Source organism: Plectropomus leopardus, chromosome 4, assembly GCF_008729295.1.
Source record: "Plectropomus leopardus isolate mb chromosome 4, YSFRI_Pleo_2.0, whole genome shotgun sequence".
Taxonomy (NCBI): domain Eukaryota; kingdom Metazoa; phylum Chordata; class Actinopteri; order Perciformes; family Serranidae; genus Plectropomus; species Plectropomus leopardus.
The window spans coordinates 23,413,319-23,426,180 of record NC_056466.1 but is presented as its reverse complement, the minus strand read 5'-3'; the positions used below and the strand labels follow the sequence as shown (position 1 = coordinate 23,426,180).

At 36.6% G+C, this 12,862-nt stretch overlaps 1 protein-coding gene across 1 annotated transcript; it reads right to left on the bottom strand.

Moving 5' to 3' along the window:
- Window positions 1-3,547: 3,547 nt before the first annotated feature.
- mvb12a (multivesicular body subunit 12A) lies at window positions 3,548-11,845 on the bottom strand. Its single transcript, XM_042485919.1, has 10 exons — window positions 11,708-11,845; window positions 9,690-9,779; window positions 7,864-7,947; window positions 7,603-7,702; window positions 6,679-6,808; window positions 6,381-6,521; window positions 5,982-6,091; window positions 5,837-5,895; window positions 5,632-5,697; window positions 3,548-4,707 (listed from the first exon to the last, which is right to left on the bottom strand). Exons 1-10 carry the CDS (start codon window positions 11,843-11,845, stop codon window positions 4,621-4,623), a joined length of 1,005 nt encoding a protein of 334 aa, XP_042341853.1. The 3' UTR covers window positions 3,548-4,620.
- Between the last annotated feature and the right edge of the window lie 1,017 nt (window positions 11,846-12,862).

Here is a 12,862-nt window from a genome sequence, read left to right as displayed (position 1 = left end):
TTTCACATGAACTTACATTTATGTATAATAATAATAATAATAATAATAATAATAATAAATAATAATAATAATAAATAAATAGAATAATTTTCAAAAATAATGATAATAAATAGAAAAACAAAGAATAATTTTTAAAACTTTAGACAACTGGTATTAAACAACATTTTAATACAAATTAATATTAATAGTTATATTACTACTAGTAATAATAATAATACTTATACTATATTAATAATTCTAATACTATTATAGTAATTAATACTAATACTTCTAATACTATTATAGTAATTAATACTAATACTGAAGCAAAGGACTTTTAATTTGAAAGGGTCACAATTTCTAATGTGATGCTGACAAGAGTTTTACTAACTTTCTTATAATTAACTGAACTAAATACAATTTTATTTGTATTTCTTGTTTTTAAGGTTCCCACACATACTCATGGACACAGTTTCAAAACTTTTCCATGACTTTTCAAGCACCCATAATTAAAAAAACAAAAATCTTTTTTTTATCTAAAATATCAGAATTAAACTGTATTCAAACATAATGTCAGTTAGCTGGCATGAAGGGCGAGACTAAATGTGAGGAGAAAATGAAGAAACATACATGATGGCATACAAAACGTGCAGATCAACGCATATATGAGCTATGTTATGTCAACTGCTTTAGAAAATCAATTTGCTATTATTTTACATTACACGCAAGCTTATTCATGCAAAATTACTGTAACATTTCAATACTCACAACAAAATTTCATTACTTTTCCAAAACTTTCAATGATTTTAACTAATTCCATGATTTTTACAGGTCTGATGGTTCTGATTGTGAAATTCCATGACTTTTCCATGTTTTCCATGACTGTTGAAACTCCGTTGCTTGTAAAATCAATGTACTTTAATAATCTGTGATGTAATTTCGTCAGGTGTGATCCACGTCATCTTGTCTTTATCACCTTTGATATATTGTTGGACTTTCTGTCCTGGTGGCAGTCCTGCTCTTCTGCCTCTCCTTTTTGCCACAAACAAACAAACACTTTCCATTTCTGAAATCAGCTGATAAAATCTCTGTTTCATGTTGTGAGTGTATAGTGATGGAAGCACGAGTTGTGTGTGAACAGAGTGCACTTAAATAGTTATCTTTTGGTGGACGGTTGGCCTGGTGGTAATATTTGGCCTGCTGATCCTTCATCAGGGATTTTCACTGTGGACAGACAACAACACACTGTCACTTAGCGCGCACGCACACACACACACACACACACACACACACCTGACACACAACCACAGGCCAGGTAGTTCTTCATGTACAGCTGGTTGTTCTCCTGCTGGCCTTTACACTTTCTCTTTCTACAGGAAAAAACAAAGAGCTCATGTTACCACCGTGTAAAACTGTGAAAAACAACATATTATAGAGAAAAATGTGAAGATTAGCAGAAGACATTAACCTTGTCTGTACTGTGTCATTTAAAAAAATAAATAAATAAAAGAGATCGATTATAATTATATTTGCACAAATCATGAAACAGTGAAAAAAAAAAGAAAGAAAAGAAAGTATTTTTTGACCAAAACTGACCAGAGAAAACTTACTTTGAACTGGAGGTGTTTAGAGGAGGAGCAACAGAGACAAAAAGAGTGAAACCCTCTGCTGTCTCCTCGTACAACATCTCTCCATCCTGCACACATATAGAGAGACATATAAGGACATTAGATAATAGAAAGACTGTGTGTGACATTTTAAACAGAAGCTTGATAGCTGTGCGTATTCATGTGTGTGTGTGTTTGCATTTATGTGTGTGTTTCTTACAGCTCTCAAACACAACAAAGCCTCTGGCCTTCAGAGAGACTCTCTACCTCATGCTTGAACTGGAGACACAAACACACAGAAAACACGTGATGAGACAAATGCATCTGACCAGAGTGTGTCTGGATTTCCCCCTCCTTTACATTATGACACACAGGTAGCTGTTGAGGGTCACAGGGGTCAGTTTACGCCTGTAAAAGCCAGCTGCAAAAAGCAGAACAAGGGTTGAGTTAATGCATTCATGCAAAATCAAACCATCTCTGAGGCACTGAGAGGAAGAAGGAAGCACAGAAAAGTTAAATTCTGTGATATGCTGAGTGAACCTCATCCACAGTCGCTAAACCGGGGTCTTACAGTGTGTGTGGCAGCAGCAGGGAAACCAAAGGCTGTTGCCGTCAGAAGGTCGCTGACAGGCCGCTGATACGGCAGGCACCGTCTAGAGAGAGGGGAGGTTAACCAGTTATGATACACACACTCATCATACAATTTCATAAACCAACACATTTCTTTCCTGCATGTAACCACATGATCGTTACTGTTAACAGACACATAAAAACACAGTAATGTAAATCTACTTTATCAGACTATCCAGTCAAAATCATATATCACATATCCCTGTGCGTGCAGACAGATTCTGTTAGCATCTGTGTATCATCCTCGAGTATTTAAATCTTCACTAAATCATCTGTATGATAATAAGGAGCCAACATCAATTCAAGCAATAATCAGAGGTTTATCAGAAGGACGGGAGAGTCACCTTCACCATGAAACTACTGCATTTTATTGTCTGGTTTCTTCTCTAGAAAAGTGTTGAAGCAGAACAAAGTTTGACAGCTTCACTACAGCGAGCTCTCTTGAATCATTACTTTTGAATTACGATGAATCGGAAGTTATGAAATGTATCAGTCAGCAGAGCCTCACAGTTAACACATTAAAGTTAAAAAAATCTATAAACTTCCATCCATAAACAGTGAAATTGTTTGAAATCAAACCAGTTTAATTAAAAAATCACAAGGTGCAGTTATCTATTATGATCCTTTACAGCTGAGATATTCTACTTATCAAATCTTGCATTGACACCAGACCATGAAAAAAATAAGCAATATATTTAAGTTATTCATCATACAAAACAATTTGGGTGTGGATACAAGCATATGTTGAGTCACTCATTTCCTGATTTTTCTTTTTAAATATCAATATAAATTAAATATTTTTGAATGATCTTAGTGCTGATAAAAACAAGAAATTTCAAGGCATCAATTTGGAGTTAAATAACTTGATATATTTGTCATAGGAAAAAGTTAGTGTTGTAAAGAGGAAAAAAGTAAATCTTAAAAAAAATAAATAAATAAAACAAAAACATTATATCTTAAAGGTTGCATAACTCTTTAGTGTGCAGAGATATATAAAAGGCTACGCGTACAAGACATGTCCATCATCGCACAGCAGGTGGCAGTAATCTACCATAACATGTTTCCAACTACAGCTGAACAGAAAAGAAGAATGCTGCATTTAAAAGTAAATATTATTCAAAATGGTAAAGAGTTGTTGGGAATAGATGCATAAAAACCTGATAGAAAAATTAAAATGTTACATTTTGGATGTCATGGGAATGATGAAAAGAATGGATCCAGAATTGACAATAAAAATCATACTTTTTTCGTTCTCAGGTCAGGTTTCAAACTGTATCTCTCTCTTAATATTTCAATTCAGAGTGGTGTATGAAAAAAAACAAATAAAGTAATGTTGCTATTAGGTTTTTATTGTTTTCCATGCAGTAAATTTGCTATATGGACCATAAAACAACAAAACATGATTTTTAAATTGTACGATGACAAAGATAAATATTTGGTCCTTATTCCACCCGATAGTTAAAAAAACAATAACAATCAGACACTCTCCACTCCCCCCGACACATGATGTCAAAGCTTAACGGACACACTGAGCTAAATATACAACCACTGTCCACTCACCTCAATAAAAGGATATATTATTTTTTGGTATGAAACAAACCTGTAGTAGTAGGCTACTTCATACAAGAAATGCGCTGTACATCATTTATATAATAGTGTATGCAGCAACATCAGTAAAAAGTCTGCAATTAAGTTCAACTACAAATGCTCCGTATTACAGCTCTGCTTAAGATTATTAATGATTCACATGCGTATCACTCGAGGGTATCGCGTAACAGACAACGGAGCAAGTAACAAACGACGTAAATGGTAAGTACGTCCTTGTGATTAAAAAAACAAAACGAACTTTTTTGGCATGCGATTTGTCTAAATTTTGCAAATTTAGCATGTAAAAGTTGGGCTTAAGGCTGCAGATGAGTAGTACCAAAACACCCGATACTCTACAGATTTTCAAATTCATTACATCTTTAACCCTGTAACTCCTTTCAACGACATGTTAAGAGAACATAGCTTAAGTATGATTTCGTTCAAACAGGCCTTTCCTTTGGCAAATATAAACTCTGAATGCTTTAAGATGGTTATTTAGCATAAACTCAACATTATAGACCAATACAAAGGAATGCAAGGGAAAAGTGTCGCATTACAACTTAACAGCTAAACCACCTGAACGGCTCTGAAGTATGATTGTCAGTCTCATGTAGAAAAGTAGTGCCAATAGATGAGCTTTTAATTAACCCTGTCATGATCGATCCTGTCTTACCAAAGCCTAATATGGTAAACCTACAGTGTTTGTGCAGGCGTGATCGTCCTTCATCTGTACCGTGATGCCAGATGTCATGCTAAAAGCTTTTGGACAGAGCAAAGCCCACAAGTGTGATATTGTTGATTTGTCAAAGTTCAAAGATCACTGAGCTGATGGGGCGTCTCCTGCAGGCACTGATGGTCTGGTCCTCTTTGCAGCGTTTTCCTCCACAGCAAAAGTGTAGTTATACTGAAAAAAAACCAAAAAAAAAACCAGAGCTCACAGAGTGAGTATATTCTTTGTCTTAAAAATGTGATGTTCTAAATTTAAAGGCCCAGTGTGAGGATTTTCAGGGATATGTTGGCAGAAATGGAATTTAACATAATAAGTATGTTTTCTTTAGTGTATAATCACCCAAAAATAACACTTGTAATATTTTTGTAACCTTAGCGTGAGCTTGTAGCAGCCATGATTTAATTTATAAAAGAGAGTTTTTTGTAACATTAATAAAATGCAGAATGCTTTATGATTTGTATTGTTACATGTTTTTTTTTCTGTTAGTGTTTTTATTATTATTTAATATTGTTGTGACTGTAGTTTTTGTGAGCGTTGGGTCACATGGACATGCACAGTAACACTCATAACCTATATGAGCATTCACCAGTGATGGGTGAATGGGTTACTGTATTTTTTGTTTTTATTCTTTGTTTGCTGGGATTATTTTTAAAATAGGTTTGTGCATGTTAGAATAATTCCTCTTCATGAAAAAGTTTATCGTATTTTTCTGATCTCTAAAAATCTTTTTTGATGGAATTTTGCACAAGTAAACTAGACTTGGTCTGAGCCTTTCAGCAACTTTTAGTTTGTTTCCTGCAGTTGCTGGAGAGCTGTTTATGTCTAAATAGGGAGCAGGTCCTTGACCATGGAGTCCACCACACTGCACCACCATGTTTCTACAGTAGCACAGAAAGGACACACTCACAAAAAACACACAAGTGTTTTTCTGGTTTAAATAACTGGGTCCATTTGCTTTGGAGAGGAAGAGACCTCTGCAAACAACTGCTAAAAAGCACAATGGACACTGAAGGAAATCTAACCAGTAGTTCATGATCCTATCCACCAGATGCCACTTAAGAATCACAGGCTGAAACTGCGAGTCAGGTGTGACCCTACCTCATTTTCAATGTCTTGGAGAGACTTTATACGAATGTTGTTTAGCTGAGAGTTCAGCTGAAGAGCCTGGGAGAGAGAGATGGCAAAGAGAAAGTCATGTCAGGCTTGAGGAGAGAACGACAAAATGTGTGATAAAGTGAGGCAAAACACAGTTTGCAATAAAAAAAATCAATCACTATAGTATTGTTGAAAATGTCAAACGTACCGTGCCGTTTGCCTGGATATCAAACTTTGGGTGAAGGCTAAAGGGAACTCCATCCAGAGCTGCAGAGAGTGAACACGGGGAATAGTTAAGTGCGATGCCTGCAGTGAGAAATAGTTTCCTGTGTATGAGGACAGACTTTGAGTACCTGTGATTCCCTGGATACTGCTGTCAGCAGGTTTGTCCAAGTTGTCCTTGCTGTGGAGGCTGTGTCGTCTCTGACTCAGTTTATTATGCGGCACAGGAGGAGGGGGATTACTGTGGAGACGAACAGATACATATTTATGCCAAGAGAGAAACAAACTGCTATGCTGTGGAGTTATAAAACCAAGTTTGCCATTATTTTAACTTTTTTTTTATAAGTGACATAAAATTATGATTTTCTCTATCTCAGGCTGTTTTTTTCATTTGAACTGGCTGAATTTTAACACCGGTGCACCATGAGAGCTGCAGCATTTTCCCCAATAAATGATGACAAGCACTAATTTGTGAATTTTTCAAGTGCACTCTAGGCCCTCATAAATTAGGCATGAAATAAGCGCTGTACCTGGGTCTGAGGGGCAGAAGAGCAGACTGCTGATCCAGTGAGAGAGAGCGGAGGTCCAGGCTGACACTGCGGGGCTTGGCTTGGGGCATAGGGCTTGAAAAATGGCCCTTTCTGCACCACAGCACATAGCCATGGACGTCTCTGGGGAAAAGGCACATTTCATGACTTATTAGAAACTGTGAAACTGTGAAAAAAAGTCATTTCCTGAGACAGACCACTGAATTTAGGTTCTGTATTTATGAAATGCCTTGATGAAACAGGTGCAAGTCAAATGTTTGTACATGTGAATGCTACTAACCCCACGTATGTGTAGTGCTGCAACATCATTTTGCTTTTGGCCGTCACTTTGATATCCAACACAGCTGTGTCCACACTGCCCACTGGGACGACACGTACACACACCCGTTTCTTTTTCCAAACAGAGGCCTCTGAACACACACACACACACACAAATATAGAAAATGTCCATCAGACTGCAACGTAAATCAGCAGCGAGTAAATAAGACATAAAATATCAGGACTGTATCAGCTCTGGGGAATGTGTAAACATCTGTGCGAGTGTGTGTGCGTGTGTGTGTGTGTGTGTGCTCTCTTTGTGAGGACCAGAGCAGGATTTTAGCTTTCAACCATTGTAGTGAGGACATCTGTCTATTCTGAGGACATTTTGGCCAGTCCTCACTTCATCAGAGGATTGTTTGAGGGTAGGACTAGAGTTGCAGTGGTATGAGCCTTTCATTATGTGATTACTGCCTCAGAAAATATCGTGGTATCACGGTAATACTGAATTATTATTATTATCAGTTCTGATGACCCTCAAATTAAAGTAGACAGAACATTTTTGGGGTTGAACAAAGATTTATAACTATACCTGGCACTTTAAACCATTAAAAAAATGCTAGTTTGTGTATAAAGTCTCCCTTTTTAAAATAACTAAAATAACGGTGACATTCTCCGTCTAGTTTGTTTTTTCCCCCCGATTCCATAGATAAGGAAATGTACAAAGTATGAAAATCATCAATCTTCTTAACACGGTATACCTTGAAACCGCTGTACCACTGCAACCCCAGTTAAGACTCACTACTCAGGTTAAAGTTAAATTAAATTCAGGTCTGGGTAAGAAATGGTGTCAGGCAGATAAATGTGATGGTGAAGGTTAAGAGCTCGGTACAATTCGCTCATCCCTCGTAGAAGAAGATAAAAATATGAGTGTGTATGTGCTTACTTGCTTCGAGATGCTCTGCTATGTAGCAATAACCATGAGGAATAGAGTCCTTTTCTGAAATAAGCTGAATGTCTGACACTACCATACCACCCGCCAGGTCCTACAGAGAGACAGTAAATTAATGAAAGACAGAATGGACAAGAGCAAAGAAACAACAGCTGGCCAGAAACATACATGATGTATTGTAGTATTGCACAGGTAATGTGGTTATGATACTATTATTAAAGGTATGGAAGTAAATCTGTGATCTCCATCTGTTACCTTGCTGTAGCAGAGGTAATACCCAGACTTCATCGCAAAGCTGCGTGTAAAGTTCGCTGCTGCTCCGTCCTCTGTGATGCTGATCTGTAGGGGGACAGAGAGATTTGAGAAGACAAAAAAGGGGACATTCAGACAAATCGACTTCATCTTCTTCAGACTTGACTACTGTAAATCCTTCCTCTATAGCGTCAATCAAAAATCATTCTCTTTTAAAGCTCGTCTGGGTTTGGCCCCGGGCTATATTACAAAATTACCGAGCCCATGTGAGCCAGCTCGAGGCTTAAAACTAAAGGTGACTGTGCCTTCAGGGCCCCACGGCTTTGGAACGACCTGCCCGAAGAGATCAGCCGCGCAGAATCAGTGACTTCTTAAAACCCATTTTTATAGACTTGCTTTTATGTGATGTAGTCTTTTAATTTTATCTTGTAATTAATCATTTAACTCATCTTTTAATTCTGTCTTGATCCTGCTTATTATTATCATTATTATTAATGTTCTGTGTCTACTAACTTTTTTTTGTTATTGTATTTTTAAAGATGTTTCCGCCTCTAATCTCCTGTCCTCCTCTTGTCTGGCTTTGTTCAGCATTACTGACGAACTTCAATTGTTTTATTAACTCTGGAGTTTATTGCTTTGGCTTTGCTTTGCTTGTCAAAGCACTTTGTAAACCATGTTTTTAAATGTTTTAAATTAACTTATTATTATTATGATCATACGATTATAGAAGTTGGGCTTTTGACTCAAATGTGACACTTAATTTAACTATAATTTAACTACAACTTTCGGGTTGTCTTTAGCAAGGCATTACTTGAGGATTCATCCTGGCCAAAAGAACAAAAGTGTGGGTGTCGTGTGCTGTTCCTGTAGCTATTAATTAGAAGCAGCCAGTGTTTGGTCCACTTGAAGATAAGATGACAAAAGTTAATAGCTAGGTCAAACACTGAGTTTAAATACACAGCCATTGGGTACAACTATGACAAAAATTATAATTAAAAAGCTGGTCATGATGCTATTCATTATCGTGTTCAAGTCACACAGTAGACCAAACAAACTCAGCTGCTACCCCCCCCCAAAAGGAAGTTTACAGTCAGTGGAAGTCACTTTTAAACAACCACTCTGCTTCTAAAGGTCAGGTTTGAAGCTCAGCAAAACCCTTAAATTGTACCTCTAAATATTTAACTCTGTTACTGGAGCTTTTGCCACTTTCTTAGTATTTGACCCTGCAAACATACTGTATATTCTGACCTCTCTATACTTAGACAGACTGAAACAATACGACCGGTGACATTTGTGTCCCATCCATGCATGATACAGTATGTGTTCGTTTCACTCTTCCTTTCATTGTTTTTTTTTTCTAATTAGCATTTTTTTAAAAACATAAATCCTGCCAAACTATTATAGAAGTTGCACTTTTGACTCAAATATGACACTTAATTTAACTTGAAGACTTCTTTGTTACAAGCAGACACTGGAATCTTGTTTCTATTTAAATAATCTGTTAATTGCTTTTAACTCGATGAAGCCCATTTAAAAATACAGTTGCTCCTATAGTCACTGACCTAAAGGAAACAGATCATATCACCATTTCCAGCATTTCCAGTTACCTGTAAGTTTTGTTTTTAAGACTTTACTTCTGAAGCAATGACTGGTATTGACTCACAAAAACTGTTTGTGGTCACTATTGAGTGGAACAAATACACTACCTGGGTCCTATTTATTTTGTAGGTTATTAAAAAATAATTTGACATTGTTACTTCAGTGGCAGTAATATACTATTTTATATGGACAAATGTAAGATCTGTATCTAGTATAGCAAGAATATATACCAGAGTGAAATCTTTGGGGCAAGTGCTGCTGTTGGAGGTCCACGCTACTGCTGTGATTGGCCGGACTACCCCATGCTCCATCACAGACATCTGGGGAGGAGATAAAGAAAAAGCACAGTAAACAAGGATAGTACAGGCGTATAATATAAATAATGGCTGAGGCAAACATAAATGACAGAGCAAAACATACACAATCTTCTCAATCTTCTCATTACCAGAGGAGGTTTTTCTACAAATTACACAACTGTGATAGCAAAGACTGTCGTTAACTGTCATTTTTCGTGTGTGTGTGTGTGTGTGTGTGTGTTCTCTCTTTGGGAATGATTGGCATTGTGAACCAACTTGTTGTGTCCATGTGACGAAAAGTGAGAACTCATGAAGGTAAACAGGCTCACATTCACTCTAAGAATTCATGTTATCCCTAGGCTATATTGTCTAGGACAGAGAGATCCTGTTCAGTCTGAACAGTCTTGTTATCTCTATATATTCAAGGACACAGAGAAACTATTCAGTGCAAGAGTTTATCCCTAACCTCTGCAGTGAAATGGAAGTTCATCCTGAGTTCTGCATTTAATAAGATGTTTTTAGTTTAATAGTGCCTTCACCAAGCCCACCAGTTCTGGTAGAAGGTAGGAGTGGCTGATTTGGATAAAATCCTCAGTAAGCATGTAATTTTATATCACAATATTAATACGTTTTGTAATATATTACATTTTTGTTAGATAAACAGGCAACAGTGTCTGTTTTTTGTGAATCAAGAAAATTACACACCTGACAAATTGAAGTACTGCCTTAAATTAATATGAAAATCTAATTTAAACAAACCTGCTATCGGATTTGAAGCATTGCCAACAAAGGCCTAACATTACATCTAGGTAGGACGAGGCGATATGGGAAAAAAGAAAAAGGGAAGCATCTCTACGTTTTGGACCAAATATCTTGATGATGAGTATTGGTGCTTTCATAAATTACTTATGCAATAAAACTTATGATGAATAAGTCATCAGTCATATGAGTATAATGATTAAGTGGGTAAAGGCACATAATAAAACAGAACAGTCTGGTAAGTTCAGAGAGTCACATCACTTTACTGTAATGCAGCCAAAAAAAAAAAAAAACAACAAAAAAACCCCAGAAAAAGACAACACTTATGGCATTAGCCAAAATCTGAGACAATACCTAATCTCATATCTGGTATTTACATATCAGTATATTGCCAAGCCTTACATCCAGAGATATTTAAGAGAGAGTTATCGCAACATTAGTGGTAAAATCCCTGATGGTAGACACATTGTACATATTATTATACTGCATATCCCTAGTAGAGGTCAGTTAACCTGATCCCTTTTTGGTTTAATCTAGAGATTTCTTCCCCGGGCCGTGATTAAACATTTCTCAAATGAAAAATGTCCCCTTTACAAATGTTTGAAATTTCATTAACAATCAGATGCCAAGGGGCTGACTATTGGCGTCAATCTTCACGAGATAAAGCAGACACAAAGAGTTAAATAGCCTAGAGATTAAGAAAATGAGATTACTAATAAATTAACAAAACGTTCAAATGCCACAAACTAATGAAACCATTAAGGTGAAAGCTAAATATTAAAGGAACTTTTTTTCTTAGCGAAATTTTCTTACGTAATAGTAATTGCTATTGTCTAAACTCTATTTTGGTGTCGGGGTGGTAAATCAATACATGCAGGTATCTTAAACCAATCCCTGCTTAATTCTGACAGTTTTATTGCCTTACCAACAATTTTGACATCAGCGTTATCATACACATATTGTTCCCATCAAATTAGCGTGCACTGCAAGAGTTATTCGTAATTACAGCAGAGCAAACTCTAAATAAAGACTGGGTCTGAGTCAATTTCCACGTAGTGTGATGACAAGCAGAGCTTCACTTACAATAGCAGCTCCTGTTCCATTGACAAAACTTCGCTCCCTTTTGTTCAAATTTAGCTTAATTGCGTTTAATTCATGAGTCGACGAATGAAATAATGAAAATACACACTTACTCTGTCTCTGTGTTGACTTCTGTCCCTTCGAGGTAACACAGTTTGGCAGGTAAACAACTTTTTAGTCAACAGCCGAAGTTTCTTGGTCTTCTGCGTAAAAGCAGGAAGTGCTGAATCCATTCTGACTTCAACTCCCATCAGACATCGGGGTAAAACGTCAGCAGAGTTTAAATGCTGTCTCGAGTCTGGCGGAGAGATGGCAGCATTACCGCATGCATAGAAACAGCCTGTTATCCAATTTCTAAGCATATTGAAAATGCTTCACCACTGCTAACGGTGTACATGAACCATTGTGTTCAATATCGTGCATTTTTTAGACGATTAATGGAGAAATAAACATTTAGCCTATTTCAGCTTGTTTGTTGTTGTCAGCAACAAACAGGGGGACTTCAAATTTGGTCACTAAAAATTATATATGATAGCATTAATCATAAGCAGGTACAACAATACAGGAGCATATTCAAATATGAACCCCTAATCCACATCTAACTACATTTATGTAGGCAGAAGCCCCTTTTGATAGATATTTGTACTTGAATATAGTTAAATGTGGAGGAGGTGATTCTGACAAGTACAGATATCTATCAGAATGACAGAAAACCTGTATAAATGTGAGTAGATTATTCTGTCAGGTACAAATATCTGTCAGAATGGACTACTGCCCTAGAAATGGAGTTAAGTGTGAAGTAGTTAATCCTGTCAGTTATAAATATCTATCAGAAGGGACTAATGTCAGTTTAATTGTAGTTAAATGTGGAGTGGGTCACTCTGTCAAGTACAGATATCGATCAGAATGGACTCCTATCAACATGAATGTTGTTAAAGGTGAGGCAGGTTATTCTGTCAAGTACATATATCTATCAGAATGGGCTTATGCCTGTATAAATGTAGTTAAATGTGGAGTAACTCCTTTTCTCAAGTACAAGTATCTATCAGAATGAACCCCTGAATATAGAAATGTGGGGTGGGTCATTCTGGCAGGTACAAATATCTATCAGAATGGACTACTACCTTTATAGATGTAGTTTAATGTGGAGTAGGCCATTCTGACAAATACAGATATCTGTCAGAATGGCATCCAGCCTGTATAAATGTGGAGAAAGTCATGTTGAGAGGTATTAAAATAATTCAGAATGGACTACTACCTAGATAAAT